The sequence below is a fragment of the Pseudopodoces humilis genome, chromosome 5, assembly GCF_049639895.1.
Source record: "Pseudopodoces humilis isolate 2021_Gansu_Grassland_sample_001 chromosome 5, ASM4963989v1, whole genome shotgun sequence".
In the NCBI taxonomy this organism is placed as follows: domain Eukaryota; kingdom Metazoa; phylum Chordata; class Aves; order Passeriformes; family Paridae; genus Pseudopodoces; species Pseudopodoces humilis.
Genome location: NC_142204.1, coordinates 21,516,650 through 21,536,095, shown reverse-complemented (window position 1 = coordinate 21,536,095; position 19,446 = coordinate 21,516,650). Strand labels below are relative to the sequence as shown.

Below are 19,446 nucleotides of genomic sequence, written 5' to 3'. Positions count from 1 at the left end.
CTCATGACTGAGACACGTTTCACAGATGGGCTTTGTGCCAACAAAAATGTGCGTATCAGGACCTCATCCTCTTTATAAAATTGGTGCACTTAAGACAGACAAAGTCATAGTGCATGGATAGTTACTTTCCTGCTCTTCACAGTTTTATTGCATTATCTTTGGCAGAAAAAAACCCCCATTTTTTGTTCAGTGATGGCTTATGCCTTCATAGCCCTATAGTGGTTTTAATACCTTGTATATTCCCAAAGCTCTGGACCCTTTCTCTCAAATCAATGCCTGAATATTAGAAGGGGTGGATTTGAATTGACTTTGTTCACAAGGATGTTTTTCTGGCTTCAGAGAAAGAAGTTTTCAATTTTACAAGAGTGTGAGGTTTTATATTGAATAAATCAAAAATTTAAAAGGAGACCATGATAAGGGAAAAGCCATTGATGTGAATAAAAAAAATAAGGTGTGTAGTCAGAGCAGTGGGTACATCTCGCTGATCTCCTGCAGCCTGGTTAGAAAAGAGTATTTACCATCTGTAAGAGGTTCATGTGAAGTCTCCTATTGCTGTTAATCAGATGTCAGTTCTACTGCTGGGACGATTTGTACTATAAACAGTGACATAGAAACTGAGGTGAGGAAGGACTGGCTCAGCAGCCCATGTAGCTGATATGGGCCTCTCTTCTGCTCAAGCTTACAATTGCACAACCATTTCATTCTTCTCCAGACTCCATGCAGAGCACATTCCATGGCAATGAGTTGGACATATCACAGAATGGGTCCAGGTTGGAAGGGACCACAGAAAATCTCAAAAAGTTTTATTGCAAAATAAAACCTTTTTTCTACGCTTACCCTCCTGTGCTCAGCTGCTGAGAATCTGTTTCCCTGAAATTCTGCAGATGAAAGTGCTGCAAACATTAATGATAGATTTACTAGATTTGCTGGGGTTTGCTGGACTTCTCACTGTCCTCTTAATTTTTCTAACAAGCTCCTTGGAGGACACTGGAAGATGAGCAGAAACCCAATATATTTGCCTCTTTTGATTGATTTCATTCTTTTATCTTTCCTTATGAGGATGAATCAGATCTAGGTCTTCACCCCAGATTCTCTCAATGCAGTTCTGTGTATGGCACGCTCTTGATCACCTTTTATGTATGCCTTTTGAATCCTCCCTCCTACCACATACAAAACATCTGTCATGTTTCTCTCTGTATAGATTCCTGCCAAGTTATTTTTCTTCTCTGGTCTGAGTTGCTTTAACTTCTTTTGTCCTTGTCACATCACCACCTCTGAGTGCATCCCAGAAGTCAGCTGATACCATTGCTTTTCATCCTTGTTTCAGCATTGCCCGAGTTTGCCTTCATTCCTTTCACTTGCTCTTTTCCATTGAGTCAACCTGGCTCATCTTAACTTTCTCTGCCCCTGATATATTGTATCTACCTCTGCCTCATTTGTCTAGCATCCATTCTGTTCACTGCCTGTATCCTCTCTGCTCCTGGCTCCAGTGTTCTAGGCACAAGAAGCTCCTGTGGAGCCATCCTCTCCTCTTCTGAGCCAGTGCTGCTGTGCCTTCAGTGAGCTACTCTTTGGCCTCCTTCTCATCCAACCTGTGCCTTAATAGCTCTCCATGCAGTTGCTCTCCAAGAGTATTTAGTCCACTAAGAAGGAGTAATGGTTGCTGGGAAACAGCAATGTACTTAATGTAAATGAGATATCAAGCAAAAAAGTTTAACTTCTGCAGGAGGCGAATGTGAGGAAACTTCACATTTCCATATGTAATAAAGAAGTTCCTCCTGGCAGAGACTATATATTTGCAACACATATCTGTACATATTTATACATGTATATATGTACGTGCATGTGAATGTGTGCATACAAATATATTGCATATATCTGTCACATGTTTGTGCACCAGTGAAGTAAATGCACAGTAGAGATCAAAATATTCAATTCTGTTGAACACAGAATTGAATATCCTGTACCATAGAGGTGTATGAGACAGTGTCAGACTATACTTTTAGACTCTGGCACACTTGTGTTATAGAGCACACACAAAGTTTCATGTGTGTATTTTACACTAGATTTATGGTAAAATTTCTAAAAAAAAATTATAGAGAAAAGTCCTGAGGGATTTTGTGCTTGAAATAAATTTTCAGAGGTAAGTCAGGGGATTTGTTGCATGAGAAGACAGAGTGTCTTTTGGAATGAGAGAGGACATGGCAGTAGAAGAGAGGAATGAGCCTGGGAGCAGGAAAAAACATGAATTTATATAGACAGTGCAGGAATTGCAAAGGGCAGCAATAGTGAGGATGAAGAACTTGAACTGGACAGTGATCTGAAGAGGTGGATGAGAGATGTGGCAGGAGAAGAGAAAGATTTTAGAAGCCACATATTTTGTGTGAACCAGTGTATGGTCAGGGGCAGGAAGGCCATCAAGAGTCAGTCACTCAGGCTAGACTTACTATGAAGTGCAACACATTCAGCTGGTATCAGTCAGCTTAAGTACACTAATTTCATGGAAATCATGCTGATTTATACCAGCTAAGGATGTGGCCTCACACATTTCAGAAAGAAAGAGTGTCTTACACAGGTGTTTAAAGGCTAAAGAAAAAGAAATCAGGAGAAGAAGAGGCGAAGGGCATTAATCAAAGATTTTAAATCATGCAGAAAATAACTCTGCTTCATTGCATCAGTATAGATTCAGCTAGTCCTGACAGTGTTCATCAGGCTTGGTACTGGCCAATTTAGAGTATTTCCAGCATTCAGAATATGTATGTTTTCCCATCCTCCCTTTTGTCATTTCTGTGTCCCATTTTGGGAACAGAATTCTGCAGTTCTGAATCGTGCCAAGCTTGAAACTTAAATTCTTGTTGAGTCCTTCTCCTCTCTTTCAGCTTACAGTGAAGACATGCATTGCTCTAGCAGTATTTGGCTGTAGCTCCAGCATTCATGTCTATATTGAATTCTTAATTATCTAAACCGTGGCTGTTAGAGTAGTTAGAAGTAGCAAGACAGAGTTCTACTCTGTTCTCCTTCAGTAGTCTCCACAGTGTAGAAATTGCTGACTTACTGTGTTTTTAGAGGCTGAAAACTACTTTGCACTTGATTTTAACTCTGAAGGCTTCTACCAAAAACAACTAAACCTTGCAAATCCAACAACCAGGAGAACTGAGCTGAAACAGGTTTTTTCTGTGATATCAGCTCACCCTTTGGCCATGGGCCATCAGAAGGTGAAACCCCAGCCTTTCCTTCCCCTTTATAATGCCTTTTTATTTTCCTCTTTCTGGAAACAGTCTGGTGGCCTGAGAAAGTGCAATTCACACAAAGTGTTTGTAGTGGGTCCAGTGCTCTTACTTTAATTGCAATGGAGTCATGTAAAAGCCACTATAGGTTTAAAAGGAAAAAAAAGCTTCCACTAAAGAAGATGTTGAAAGTACCTGTAATAACTATAACTTTTTACTATTATTTTTATTGTTTGTGATAGCAAAATAAGTCAAGGCAAGAGCTGAGGTTAAGGTCCTGTGTACCATAGACTGTAGAGAAGATGATATCCTCTGAAACTGGGAAAAAATTAGGGCAGGATAGGAAAATATTGCTCACAAGCACCAAGATTAGCACCAATCAAAAGCAGCAGATACCAGACCCAACATAACTAAAAGCTGATACTCCTTCAGATGTGCCATGTGCCATGAGTCACTGTATCCAGAGGACCCCTATGAAGTGCCACCGTACAGCTGCACTGTTGTGCATCTCCTCCCAGCTTCTGGAGACAGCTCCATGCTGGATGGAGTTTCAGCCTGGCCACATGCTGCTACTCTTACCCTTTCAGTAGAAATCAGCGCACACTAACTCTGAGGACTTACATTTGCAGTATGTGAGACAGGCAAAATGGAAGAGGGGTAAAGTATTTTTCAGGGAGAATTGAGCAAGAGGCTGTTCAGTGTCACCCAAGAAATCAGTGTCACAGCTGGGAGCCGAGTTAAGGTCTGGAGTCTCCTTCAGTGTCTAAGTTACAGGATAATGCTTTCCCCTCCATTAGCCACCAAAAATCTGTGAAGTAAAAGCAGAATTGAGGGCACTGAGTTGTCAGGTTCAGAAGTGTCTGTTTTTCCATGGAAACCTCTTCCCAGCAACAGCCAAGCTTCTCATCGTGCGAGAGCTGTCAGGCAGCTGTTCTGTGCAAAGTGCTGTAACTGCAGCTGCTTTCTGGAGAAGTCTCAGCCCACAGCCAGGCAGCACACAGCCCCATTCCCAGCAATCCAGCTGTAATTCTTCTGCCTGCCTGGTAATTTTTCACGGTGGTCATGCCAGAATCATAGCCTTGTTTTCTCTTGTCTGGCTGTTAGTGGTGATGAATGAAGAAGTAAGAAAGACAGCTTAATTTTCATAAGCTAACTTGTGCCTGGAGTAACAGAGAGTGAGGGGAGTGTACTTAATCATAACTGCAGGACCAGAACAGAAAATGATAGAGCTTTTGCTGTTAGTTGTGGTATTTTATTATAATAACTCTTAGGGAGAAGAAACCGGCAGCTCAGAATGCTGAAAGGTTCAAATCCATTAACGGTAGGCACCGTGCTCTCATCTGCTGGAAGAATAACTCACATAACTCTTTTATTCTTGCCTTTTCCAAAAGACTGTGCTGGGAGTGAACTCTAGTCTGTCCTGCCCAGAACACCTGAATTCAGAGCAAGGTATGATCAGAGGTGAAGTGAACCTGGAGATGGTTCCTGCAGAGCTGTGAGCACCTCGCAGGGGAGGCACAAAGGATGGCAGAGAGACAGGTTGGTGCATGGTCAGAGAGCTGCTCACCGTGCCTGCTTGACACCACACATCCCTTTGGCCTCATGTCAGTAACTTTGTGATGTGCTTGAAAAAGTAAATAACTAAATGAAATAGCTGGTAGTGGGCAGATACTCTCACAATGATTCACTAAAAAAACAAAAATTTATTAAATCTCTGAGTGAATTTTTAGTTGTTTGCAACTGGAAGGACATAACTTGGGATTTTTTTTTGATTGAGCTTTGAGATGCATGGAATAATGTGATCTATAGGGTATATATTCATCTGTATTACGTGTCACATTGTTTTATATTATTTAACATGAGGATGGCTGTACATTCTTAGATGTTATTTTGATATATTCAGATCAAAATATTCAGGGAATATCTTCCAGAAAATATTTCTGATTTTCTTTTTTCTATATTGATTCAAAATGAAAACCTTTTTGGAAACATTAATATTTACTGTGCAGCTGAAATTCTGTGTTCTGGATTACTTCTGCCTTAAGTCAAGACCACAGAGACAATGTAAAGGGAAATAAAAATATATTCTTCTTTGACAGAGACAGCAACACTATTCCAGCCTAGAGAAAATAGAAATATAACTAGAGAAGATGGAAAGCATATCTCCATAATTTTCTCCAAGGTGGTTTGGGAGACAAGCCATCACATCTGCCTAATAGGCTTTTATGCACCAGTAAGAGTTATAACAGCCTGACAAGTTACATAATGCTCTACCCTAGGACAGTATGTGAACGTGTGCACATTCCCAGGCCATTGCAAAAGCAAACCAAAGCGTGTTAGCTCATACATTTTACTGTGTGTTTGTGACAAGCTAAGAGCATACGTACAGGCACTTATTCCAGCTCAGTTGATACACAGTAAGTCACATTATCTGATCCATATATCTGAGCCCTAAAGCTTACATGATGTTTATCTCTGCCTTCATCTGTGTCCTGTATCAAACCTCAAGAAACACTGGTGAAAGTGAGATTTGTTCTGGTGTCTTCAAAAATAAAGGGAAAATGCAGAAGGAAATTATACAACTACAGTAAATACATGCAAATTATAATTTCCTGACCTTTTTTTAGTTTATCTTGGCATGAGAAATAATAACTAAGTGTTTCAGGGGTAAGTTGTTAGAACTGAGACTGGTATGTGGGAAATGAAAACCCTTAACAAGCATTAAGGTTTGTTCATTCTTTCTTATCCTTTGGTTTAAAGGCTGAAGTCTGTAGCATGTTGGGAAATCTGTGAGGCTAAAATAATGAAAGCAGATTGATGCTTCATGGTAAAGAAGTTTGGTACCTGCTTCTTGCAAATAGATTTCTAACATTTCTTTTGATGGTATCTGTACTATCCTGAGAAGGATCTGTGGACTGTTGCGTTGTGAAATGTACTGTTAGATTATGGGCATGATTAGTCTCTTCCTACCAGCTTTGCCAACCCATTCTGTACTAGCTGCACCTGCATCTTCTATTGTCTGTTTGGTTTTTTTCCTCTTCACCCTTTACTAATAATGCTTCTTATCCTGATTTATTCTACTTCGGCTGTAAGGGAGTGGCTATAAACAGGCAGACTTCAGCTTGGAGTTAACAAGTGTTGCTTTAAATTGTGTCCTTTGGCCTCTTTTTGCCTTAGGCTCCTGTCAGCCAGTTGAGATCTCTTTCATATTTCCTCACAGTATATGGCTTGTGATGTCTGATGTGCTCTCCAGTGTGTTCCATGTGTCTCACAGGTTGAGAGATGCTGTGGTTTATCTGTATGAACAGAGTTGCTTAGGATGTGTTTGCCTCTGTCTTGTTATTTCCTTCATTTGCTTGTGCATTGCACTCTTGAGTATTACCAGTTTTCAGTAGCACCACTGGGTGTTTGATAGAATCCTTTTGCCAGGTTTCCCACCTTCTTAAAAAATTATTTATGGGATCTAATGTGGAAAATGATATGTATGTGTAATAAATATGTAATGGAATAGGAGAGACATCACTGGAAAGTAAGGTCTGGTAAGGAGTGACGTGTTGTCATTAGCATAGAGTAGGATGATGCTGGAGTGGTGTTGAGTGGACTTGGTAATCTCACACAGTTATTTTTAGATTGATTTCCATTCACTCCTTGAACGCTTTCACAGTGTTCTGGTTTGTTTTTTGTATGCATTGGCCAAACACTGTTGCTCACACTCTTTGAAACAGCATTCGAGACATTGGGGTTACTGACATTCCACTGAATTACAGATACCACAGGAGAGTACTTGCAATCACCTTTCAAGCCAATTGTAAAATTGAATTAATAATACCTGTCTTTATGTCTTGTTCTCAGCCCGACCTTGTCCTGGACCATACTGAAATTTTAGTAATACATAGCTGTGGTTCTACGTAAGCGACATAAAATGATCATTTCAGCCTTTCAGTGCATTGCTGTGACCATGCACACAATTCTATGGGCATAGCTGGGATTTGAAAATGAGCCTTCAAAGCATGATGCTTAATTGCTTTCTCAAAAGCTTGCAAAATAATTTCCAGTACCAGTCTCAGTGCCCTCACTGAATATGTCCCTCTTTCAAAGCACCGTTTCTTTTCCTTTCTCTGACTAGATCCAAATGCAGCTCTCCCCTCCATCCTCTGTTACCACAGCATCATTTCAATCACTTGTTACTTACATTTTATACAGCACATTTTAGGATACATAATTAAGTCCTTATCTATACAAACATTCATTTTTCAGTTGATTTTTAAGCAGTGCAAACCTTCTAGACACATTTGATTTAAAATACATTTTACTCTAGCTGAAGCCAGCTGCTAATCAATGCAGGATAAACTGAAATAAAACTGAAGTCATAATTTCTATGCAGCATTCTACACAGGCGCACCTAAATTACTTTTAAATTACTCTCTTAAATTAAAACGGTGCAACTTTCTTATGTAGGTAAACTCTTCAAATACAGTATTTTTCAGAGCAAAAGGGGTTTCCTTTGTGACTGTGAAAAAAAAAAAATCCATGAAACTACTAGGGGGAGCTTGGGAAGAGAATAATTTGTTACACTGAGCCTTGTTCTTCAATTATATTTTCTCCATCAGAGTATGAACAGATATTCATATTAGATGATCCTTTTACCAACACTTAATTCTCACTAGGAGGATTCTCCATCATTGTATTCCAAAATCAAGCAGCATTCAGATTTGTCTGGGTGACATATTTCTGTCAGCATGACAAAGGTTCCCACAGTGTTTAATTACTCAGACTAGCCAGGGAAGAAGGGAGGAAATGAGCCGTGCTGCATTTGCTGTGCCAGGCTTGCTTGTCTGTTACATAAGCTGGCTACTTCTGAGGGCATGGAAGGAAGGCAGCGCCCCAACTTCTGCCTTCTCTTTCCACTGGTTGTCCCTCTCCAGATTTCCTGTGTTTTCCATTGATTGACTGTCTTTTATCTTATGATCTTCTTTCCATGTGCTCATTTTCCAGGGCAGCAAGTTCTTGGCTTGGTGGAGAACCAGAGTGATTGGTATTTGGGCAACCTTTGGAAGAACCATCGGCCCTGGCCAGCGCTTGGGAGGGGCTACAACACAGGTAGGACCTGAGGGTTTGCTTTGAATTAACACCTGCATTGAGTATGCAGTCAGTCTCCTGGTAGGGAGAGTGAGATGTGGTAATTTGCGCCTCCCTTCCTAAGCTACAGCTAAATTTATCTTTTTAAAAAGGAAAAATGGTACAATGTCATGCATTTTGGAGTTTCCCATCTTCTCTAAAAGCTGTTAGAAAAGACTGTGTGACATCTTTTGGGGAGGAACAGAGATTTTCAGCAATCTGACATGTCCTCAGCACATCTCCTACAAGATTTCTGTCCATGACTCATATATAGGCCCAGCAAGAGGGAATGAATAGGAGTTGAGGCTCATTTTCTGTAGAGAAGTAAATGGTATCATGAAATATTAGCCCAATAAAGATAATAACTCCTGCAGGACACCAACAGGGTCATAATTGTTCTAATAAAATGCAAGCTACTGGCCATCAATTTCTGCTGCCATGAGAAAGGAATAAAGACATTGGATCAGAGAATTTATTAGGTTGCAAGAGACAGGTCTTCCCACTGATTTGTGTTTGGTATATGAGAAAACATACCAGGTGCGTAAAGAACATACACATACACCTAAATCATTTCAATACTGGGCTTTACATGCTGATGCAGTGAGTTAGGTTCCCCCTCTCTTTGTAATGAAAGGACAGAACAGATGGTGAAGCCTCCATTTGGAACAGATGAGTCCATTTAAATATCCCTGCACTATCAGGATATTATTCACCATAATAGCATAATAGTGATTTTGCTTCACAGAAATATATTACATTGAATTAGAGAGACTGACTAGAAAAAGGATTGAGCAAGTTGTGGTTGGGTCATCTGTATTTCTATATTCCTATGTATATTTGTGGAAATCCCAGTAATTTTAGTGAATTTGTATTTTAGTGTCTACAGAGCATCTCTGTTCTCTGGGAATGTTCAAAAGAATAGCCTAACAGAACACAGATTGGTATGGATACAAGATCTTGGCAGAATAGGTTTGTTTCCTGACTCTTCTTTGCCAGAATTGCAAATAGAAAGGCTAGGTCTGCCCACCCCAAAGCATGAGACAGAGATGAGTTTCATGGATTTTTCCTGAAATCTGAAAGCTTATGTTATCCACAACTCAACTTGTTGGTGTTAGTTCAGTTCACTGTTCCACCACAAAGCAGTATCTTTTGTTCTGCTGAGAGATGACCACCTTCTGTAGCTACCTTCTTTCTGCTGTATTTTTGCTTTTTCCTTTCTGCCATTTTAATGCTGGCAGAGAGAAATCTGGCTCAACCACGTAATATCAGAATAATTCAGTAATGTATGGTGGGTAGTATAAAATACATATATTTATATCTAAAATGCTAAAGTTAAAAAAATTCTGTAAGGCTTTAACTTATGTTGTCTTAATTTACTGTTCCAAATGGTTTATGGGAGTACCAAATGTCAGTATATCACATAGACCTTACACTGAAGGCAAAAATAATCAAATATCTGCAGTCCTTCACATATACTGCATGTGTTTATTCTTGTATTAATACATACCTATCAAGCCATGCATAATCCCATAATCCTGCACATAATTTTATTTTCCTCACAGTTTCTTTCTTCACACAACTCACCTTGTAGTTATAAAAACTCTTTTTTTAGAAAGAAAACCAGAAGGTAGATAATATATGGAAGACTGACAAGTGATCATAAGAAGTGGAATGTTGTTTCTTCAAGTATGTGGAACAAGAGGTCACTGAGTGAAACAGTGCAACCTCTGAGAAGTAGGAAACGAAGTTATTGACAGAATCAGCACCCTTTAATATGAATTTCTTGACTGAATTAATTGTTTGCCTCAGTAATCTAGCAGAGACTGGAGATATACATTTCTCAAGAAAGATGAAACTGGATCTTGTTTGATGTGTTCAGTAAATAAAAATAACTTACTCTGAACGCAACAGTGTGGCCAAGGAGGATTCAGAAAACTAAAGGGGGGGGACACTGGAAGGAAAGGCAGTATCTCTAAGCAAAACACTCATGAAAGGCAGCAGTCCAGAAGGGGGAAGACAGAAATTCAGGTGCCTAGAGCTGTCCTTAGGAGCTGCGAAAGGGCTCCCAACCCCTGAAACTTTTATGAGCTAAACAGAGCTGGACCAGGGGCAGGCTCTCAGACAGGCTTCACTCTTGCTCTTGGGAGTGTTTACTGCAGACATAGGATAAAATCCTAAGAAAAGAGATTTTTATGTGAGCCTCTTCAGCCGGACCTAACCCTGGAAGATTTTATTTTGAAGCACCTCTCAAAGTCAAAAGCGTTCCACTGCTCCTCACAGTTTCTGAAGATAATAATTTCTCTTTCACTCTTATCTTTCTATGCCTGAGCCTCTCTGGACAACATAGAGGTTGGGAGAGTCCCAGAAGGCAGATGTATTAAAGGCAAAGATGAGTTTGTTCCTTCTTCACTGGTTCTTTAAACCCAGTAAGCATTTGTGCTCCACTCTTCCTGTGTGCCCAAGCCAGATCTCCTGACAGCCAATACAGATTTTCAAGGAAAGATTTTATTTGGTTGTTTTTCATTCTTCCTCATATGCACAGGCAGATAATCCAAGTCATACTTTAGTCCATGATAATAAAATTGTTGGAAAACCAAACCAAACACAAAGTCAGACAATTTAATTAGTGTTTAAGATGTTCTTAGTTGGAACCATTCTTCATTTGCGATAACATTCTCTTCCTCAAGCATTTTGAACACAATTCTTTCTGTACCACAAAGGTTTCCAAGCTTTTTTTCAGTGCTTTACTGGCAAACACTCAGTAAGCTGATTAAGCAATCAAATGCCCTTTTTATATATCATTTCTATATACCATCCATTCCATTATAGTTGTTTGCACTGAGTTAACTCTTCGAGATTCCTCATACACTAATTCAAGCACAGTTTCTTGCTTTGTAACTGTATTATCTTTCACTGACTAAACTGTGCTTTTGGAAGTATTGCTACACTATGATTTTTCTTTTTACAGATGTTAACTGACAGCTCCAGAGTTGCACTGTATAGTTTGATGTTCATTTTGGGAGTAACAGTCATCTTAGTCCTCAGAAAAGTACTTTATAAAAGAAATTCTAAACATAAAAGCTTTTAGTACTTTGTCTGCCTTATACTTTCCATTGTGGTGGAAAATAGCTTTTAAAAGCAATCTCTGGTGACTGTTAAGGCTTCTGGCCACTTCTTTAGGGGTGTGAATCACCCCTGGCTTCTCTGGCTGTAGTGCAGCAGAGCCAACTTCCATCAGCTGAGAATGGACCCCATGCCTGCCAAATGGAGCTTTAGGATAAATCTGTAATTTGGGTGGCGGTGGTCATTTTTAAAAACTTTGTCCCAGGGGATTTCAGACTCCTAGACTACAGAAGCCCATACTGAGGATTTGAGGGCTCATCTGAAATGCACTGCCTCAGTGCAGCCACCAAAAACTGTAAGGAGGTGTCTCAACAGCTTGAGCTGAGAATTCATACTCCCACACTGGGAAATGTGACATTACCAGATTTGTGGATTGGGAACAGAAGGGAATGGCTAGCACCTAAAGATTACTAGGCTACGTGTATACTGTGCCTTATTACTCCTGTGTTTGTAATGACTGGAAGAGTGCTAGAATGAATCTCTCTCCTTTATTGTTTCCCTGAAAAAAGAACCTATGGAAGTGGAATTGGAAATTGAAAGCATGTGTTACATAATTTTTGCATAATATTTAACAAATTTGAATGATAAAAGGCAAGCACAGAACAGACTGTTTACGTGAAATAAGCCTGGATCACATCTTGTGCTCCTTCATGATGATGCTGTGCATCTTCAGTGCAGAAAACAAATGAGTGGTGAAGCAGTGCAGAGTGGGCTGTGGGTAGTCATGGCACTGCCTGTGGACCTGAAACCAGGTAAAAGCTTTCAGCCAAGCTCCACAGGCTTCTGCTGATGACATTGTGGCAATTGTACTTGTATACATTGTACTTGTGCTTGAGAGAGGAAGATTTTGCCACCTTGTCTCAGTGAATGAAGTCAGAAAACTCATGGTTTATAGAACCTTTCAAACCCACCACTGGGCCTGACCAAGCTTAGCCATGCCCCCTTGAAAAGCCATTGCAATATTCCTGTCTCACATTAATTCAAGCATTAGTCGTGAAAGTGCTGTCATTGGGATTGGTTCAAAATACAGGAGCCTTTGCAAATAGATGGAAATTGCATTTTAATGATTAAAAAAAACAATGTCCAACACTGATGACAAGTCTTGTTGTCATCCAGTCACAAGACTTTCTTCACCTACTTAAGTCCACATTGTGCCAGTTTTTTGGGTTAGATTATACCTCCTTTAGGACACTGTGAATTTACTCGGTAAATACTGTTATCAGTGCAAAGCATGGTGATTGATACACATGAGCTTTATACATGTAAAGGTGCCTTTGAAGTACAAGCACTGTGCACATTGTCCAGGTAGCACTTTACGAAGTGCCAGCCTATGGAAATAACAGTGTTTCTGTCAAAGGTGGGAAGCTAAAGCAATAGTTCTGCTATTGATGACCACATCCCTATCTCTGTTGTCTATAATCTGTAGCTTGAACTTAAAAATAAGCTATCTTAAAGCTGGCTACCCTCAAAGAATAGCTTCCTTTCTGGTCTTTCTTATGCACTTTCTAAAGCACGATGTGATGTACTGAGAACTTGTTTACAGCATGTTTGACATTTCTGAAATGAGGGTCAATATATATTTCATTTTGAAAACAGTGGCCTATCCATCTAGTAAAGGCATTACTGTGGCTGAGTTAGTCTGCTGTTCATGGCATTCTCTCAGGTACATCCTCTACTCCTTAGCAATTGAATCTCAGTCCCTGTAAAAATGATGTTTTTAAAAACACCACCGGACTTCCTTTGAAACACTGAAAACATTTATCTCCTAGGAAACCTGTGATTAAAAAAGATGGCATTTAGAGAGTCTATACCAGATTCTAGTTGTATTGGAGTAAATAAATTTATTTTTTTTTAGTTGATTTAATTGTCCTAGTTTTGGGAGTTATATTGGTCTGATCTGAGTCCATAATGTAAAGTTCTCCATGTAATGTACATAAATCAGGCATTTAGATATAGTGTTCCAATGTAGTGATTTTAAAAAATAATTTTGAAGTGTTTTATTTTTAGCTTGATCAAGGCAGTTCTTTATGTGAACATACATACCTTGATCAGTAATTATGTTGTCCAGCAGCCTGAAGTGCCCTCTTTATTGTAGAGGGACAGTTATTAGCAGGTTAAATTTAGATGAAAGTCTTACACATAAAAGCTTAGTAAAGGCATCCAGGTGCCTAAACTGAGAACAAAACCTTCTGTTCTATGACAGAAGAACCCCAGACAAATGCATAGTAATAGTGAAACCAGTACGTTTCCTTCTGAAGTGCTAGTTCACTTTGCAGTTTCTCATTGTGCTCATAAAAGTGATTGTGTAAAGACAGTTCCTTTTGGCAGAGACAGAGACAGCGGTTTTAGCCACAGTCTCAAAGCAAAGGAAAAAGGCATCACAGTTGGACTCCATCTTTGGACTCTTAATAGGTAACTTGGTGCCTGTCACAGAAAGTAGCAGAGTGACTAAGATGTCTTCCTACCCTCTGTGTCAAAGTCATTCCCACTAAGGCAATGCCAACAAAACCAGTTGGACTTGGTAATAGTCAGATCACTCTCTTAGGTGCTGTTTGCTACAGAAATCACTATGCTTTCATCATTTTTGTGGTAGGGCAAACTAAGTTCAGGACAAACCTTTCCCCTTCAGAAAAGTACCAAGTGACTCTGAAAGAAAAGAATCTGCAAAACTGAGTGGACACAAATCTCAGAAGAAGCAGCTCATTTCTTGCCTTTCCTCATTGTCTTGTCTTTATATTCAGCTGCAACCTGACTTTAATTGTTCCTGCTGTAGCTCCTCAACCTTCCCTTCTGCACCAATCCTTGTCAAAGTGAGCTCAGGGGAGGACAGGAGTGCTGCAATACCCTCTACATGGAGATCATCTCTACACAGTTGTTCTCAAGAAAGTCACAGACACTGAAAAGAGAAGTTTTCCCAAGTAAAACTGTTGGATTCTAAGCAGTTTAGGTCAGAAAAGATCTGAGGTCTTTTAGTCCTCTTCCCATTGAAAGTCAGCTCAGATTGCCCAGGGCTTTTTGCAGCTGAGTTTCATGTGTCTTCTTGGATACATGTCAGAGCAGCCTGTTCCTGTATTCAGCCACTAATTTTCTATTCAGTGAAAAATAAAGTAAAAATTCATAGTGTGTAATTAGATTTTCCTTTGCTGCAGTATGTGACTATTGCCTCTCATTCTGTCTCTGTGCATCTGCTAGAAAAGTGTGGATCCATTAAGCAGTTTTAGAAAGCAACAGGAGATCCCTCAGTTTTCCCCAGACTGAAGAAGGCCAGTTCTCCCAGCTTATCTTCATGAATGGCAGGCCTATGACCATTTGGGTTGCTCTCTGATGGATTTACTTCAGCATGTCAGGGTATTTATTTGACTGAGGAATCTAAAACAGTTCTTCAGATGTGGTCTTACAAGTTCTGAGCCAAGAGTGGTAATCATTTCCCGTGACTTAAGGGCTAATACAGCCCAACACGTGAAATATTGTCCCAAGGTCGTACTGCTGGCTCATGTTCAACTTGATGTCCACCAAATCCCTTAGAACTTCTCCTGGAAAGCTCCTTTCTATCCACCCACTTGTCCTCCAGCATGTACTCTCCATTCAGGAGTAGTACCATTTGGGACTTTCTGTTGAATTTTAGGGATTTTCTTTTACCCACTTGTCCAGTCAGGGTCCCTGAGTAGCAACCCATCCCCAGGGAATTAGGCCACGGCCCCCAATTTGGTGTCATGTGTTACATTACCTAGGACACATGCTATCCCATTCCAGCTCATTAATCTGAATGCTAAACAGCATCAGCCCCAGTGCCAGCTCCTGTGGAATACCCCCTGTAACTAACCACCATCTGAGTGTTTTATTGCTGAACACAGCCCTGTGAGCTTGGCAGTCCAACTTTGCAGGCTCCTTGTAGTCCACTTACCCAAACTGTACCCCAGTTTGGCTATATGAGCATGATAAACAGCTCTGTAGGCAAATCCCTGTGTTTCTGTTGTGAACCTAATCCTTCTCTCTGTTACTAGAAAATAAGTGGTTGTGCAGAAAGGATTATGTTTCCTGTTTTTTGAAATGCTGTGGTTAATTTCCAGGCTTGTTAATTGTGTGCTGCTGCTTTCGTTCCCCTAATCCATTCCTTAGAATGTTCCATTCCTCCTGAATCTCAGTCAATAAACTTCCCGTTAAGGGGGGGGGAAAGGCAGGGGGAAGTTTTCTGCTTTTTTCTGAATACAAAACTCCAAACCTCTTTGTCATCAAAACAGAAAGAAATACCTTTCGGGTGGTTCAGCCCTGAGCCACATCTCCTTTGTTGCCAAGGTGTTGAGTGAACACCAGACCCAGAAAAGCTATGATGGGTTCTTGCTCACTCTGCCCATTGTTACACTTAGCCTTGTGCACTACACTTAATGTTAGAAACTGCTTTTGAAAGCTCTTCTCCACCATGATGGAAAGTATAAGGCAGGCACTGTTAAGATTAGAAGCCAGCCAAAAAAATTAGCACCTGTGCAGGGTGCATTTTTCCCCTTCGCATACTCCCAAGTGGAAACCTTGTAAAATTGTTGACATTTTGACCCCTATTAAATATGATGCCTTTGAGAGGATCAAAACCAAGAAGCCCCATATAATTTAAAGCAGTGGGCCCTGTTACCTTTCACTTCTTGCTGCTTTCTGTGGAAGAATAAAACACAGATAAGTATCATGGATAAGGTCCAGATCTGATATAAATGCCTGACAATTGCATTAAAGAGACTTAAGCTGATTTACAAGAGCCAAGGATTAAGAAACAGATTTTTTTTTTTTCTTTTAAAGGTGGGTGGTTCTTTGGTGGAGAGTCCAAGATAAATTACTTTTGGAAGATGTGCTTGCTTTCAACAGGGCAAATAGTCAGCAAATTTCAGCAAACCTTCTCAGTTTTTATCCATAAAAACAAGCTTTGTGTGATCCCTTTTTCCAAACATGCCTGCATACAAAGATCAAATGACTGGATCTCCTGCATAGTAACCCTGTGTACAGTCTGTGTTATTCTGTGATTCCTCTTCAGGATAGCTCACCCAAAGTCCAGTCCCTCTGGCTTTCTGTAGAGTTGTGACACTCACTCAGAATTCTGGGTTTTGAGGCACTGACATGAAGAATTCTATGTTCATAAAGAATTAAGAAATGCATGACAATCAGTCCAAGATGGATAATCAGATGAACTTCAGGTTTGATATGATTGACAAAATCATATTTTTTGTGTGATCATTGGATGTATAAACCAGAGTAATTTCAAGTATGAGTACAGGAGATGCATTTGTTTTGTATGGGATGGAGGCTTTTTACCACTGCCATACCTCATGTCTACACTCCCAGGTAACTTAGCAGCCCTGTTCATTCTTCACTCTTGGCTCCCTGATTACCCACAGGACACAGAAATTAGTTGGTACCCTTTCTTTCTCAAGAATAAAACTGTCTTTTGTAAAAAAATAAAAAAATAATAATATTTAGTGTAATCTGTTCATCATTCATTTCAGGAAGTATTTCTGGAAGGTAGCATGGATGGGACTACACTCCATTTGGCATCTCTTTCCAATCCTTAAATGTGGCATCAGAAGATGAATATTCCATATGCCCTGATGACATTCTCCAGTTCACACAAAAAGGACCCTCTATTCCTTGCTAAAAACAGTCCAGTCTAGAAAATTGTGACATGGCTCTCTCATAATGTCATCCACACTGAGAAATGCAAACAGAATAATTGTTCTGTCTAAAAACTGAAGGAACATAAACTAGACCTCAGAGACAAGTTCTGAGCAGCATGAATGTGGCCAGCAGGGTGTGCTCAGGAAAGAACCACACCCTGAACAGTGCATGCCCACCCACACTTGTACACACACAAGCAGGGGTTTGGTGCTGGGGACCACTTCTTGGACTGCATGTATTTTAGAATGTAGATTTAGCTACTTGTCCAGGGCTAGGCTCCACAGGTCAAAGATGACCACTTCAAATTTGCAAAATTCAGGGATGATACTGGAAAATTTCCCATGAAGTTTGGAAAAATGGCTCCAGGAGCTTATCTGGGAGCAAGTCAAAGGATAATTTGATCCTAGGTTATTCATATTTGGAGGAGAAAATAACATTTCTTAATAGAGAGCTTGCCAATTTAGCAAAGGTTCAGCAAGATCAAATGACTGAAAGTTCAAAGAGATGTTCAAATTAGAATAAGGGAAGCACCCTTCATCAGGGTAATTATGCATTGGAATAACTTATCAAAGTTTGTGGTAGACTATCCATTATTGTAAATTTTTAAGTAAAGACTGCTTTTTTTTCTAGAAGTTATGCTCTAGTAGACCCCAAACTGATTTTGAAAAGTCCTATAGCCTCTGTTACGCAAGAGCAAAAAATTATCCTTTCTGACTTTATTACCTAAGGAATTGTTTAATCAGGACTTTGTTTTCCTGTTGAAGCCACCTAAGCACCCAGGTAAATGAAACCATACCTAATCTTGCATGTAAGAACTTACTGCAATTTTAGTATTGAAGAGAGAAAAAGTAATTTCAAACTTTGTAGAAATGTTTGAGAATCACACCCCTACCCCACACAGTATCACTTTTCTTTTTAAATCTCACTTTTCAAAATGCTTTATAATAAGATGTCTACCGGGCCATCTCTTTGCTAGTGGCCACTTTTGGCACCTTCATGATGTCTTTCAGACATATACAGAGATGCACACAGTGTTAAGTGATCCTTGCACATGGCAGTGGTGTGAGATGTCTTTGCCTCTAAAATGTAATTTCTCTGTGCTGTATACTCAAAAGGGTCACAGAGTGCAAAGGATGTAAGGAAACAGGAGCTTTTTAAAAGCCATGTAAGGAGCTTCTTCACAGATGTGTTTTTGTCTCCAGCAACCCTTTGCAGAGGTTCAGAAAATACAGGGCTTTGAGAAAGGTTAGTATCCTTAATGTCTTCCTTGATGCCTAAGTAAGTACAGCAGCTGGGAGTAACGCCTAGTTTCCATTTTTTCTTTTTCTAGTATTTTTGTTATTTGCCAGCCATGTTGTTTTCCATGTTATCTTTTCAGCAAGTTGGGCTGTTAAGTATGTGAATTTATACTGCTTGGGACTTTATACTTCTTGGAGTCTGTGTGAGAGGCCAATTTCTTCAGGTCTAGAGATGGTTTTTCTTCACTGACCTCTGAAAGTCCTGTGAAATTGTTCGCTCTCTTTTTAAGACTGTGGGAGATAAGAGAGCATTACTTAGCAGGATGGTATCTGAGTAGCAGAGGTTTTCCTCCATAGACATACTAAAAGTCTTATGGCTCATGATTCCTCTCCTCCAGACCTTCTAGACTCTGGAATCAAGGAGATTTTTCTGTAGCAGCTTTGGGGCTTTAAGAAAGTTGGAGAAATTCCCCCAGAAGTGGAAGTCATTAAAGAGCAGATAGAAAGAATATTTATCTTCTTCCAAATTGCTCATGAAGGATAGCATCTAAGCAGTAAAGAAACAGAAAACTGGGACATTCTGAGCTACAGTGAGCAGCTCTATAATAAGAAGTTAGAACTGTGCTTGAGTAAAACATTCATCTTAATTCTGCCTAAGGAAAAGTAGCATACTTGGGAAGAGGAGTATAAGGAAAGTAAAAGTCTTCTATTTCATTAAATGGTCATCAGGAGGTGTAAACAAAATGTTTATAATGCTTCAGGAGGAACCGGCCTCCTAACAGCAGAGGGACTGCACAGCGTTTCAAAATACACTCTATGACAACTTCACTTTTAATACATGTGCAGAGAAAACAAGGGCTATTGCATTCTGTCACCATGCCTGGAGGGACACACACTTTGTTTCAAAACAGCTTCTCAGCCCTGTTCAGTTTTCTTAGAGAAAAGTTCAAATGTGGAATCATCATTTACTCTCAATGAACACGTTGTGCATCCCTGTAAGTTTTTATTAGTTTGGATTTTTTAGATTGTGGAAAGCTTTTTTTGAGAAAAGAAGTCTGCTGCATGTGAGTTCATAGATAAAT

General features: G+C 39.8%; 1 protein-coding gene across 7 annotated transcripts in view; it reads left to right on the top strand.

Annotated features, from left to right (window-relative positions):
- Positions 1-19,446, top strand: part of LARGE1 (LARGE xylosyl- and glucuronyltransferase 1) — a 276,790-nt gene that overhangs the window by 199,640 nt on the left and 57,704 nt on the right. For all 7 annotated transcript variants that reach the window (XR_015772471.1, XR_015772470.1, XR_015772469.1 and 4 more), the window contains one exon: positions 8,223-8,327. Coding sequence is in view for 3 of the 7 variants with exons in the window: in XM_014256670.2 (XP_014112145.1) it covers positions 8,223-8,327 (105 nt within the window). In the remaining 4 variants the exon portion in view is untranslated. The remainder of the gene's footprint in view (positions 1-8,222; positions 8,328-19,446) is intronic.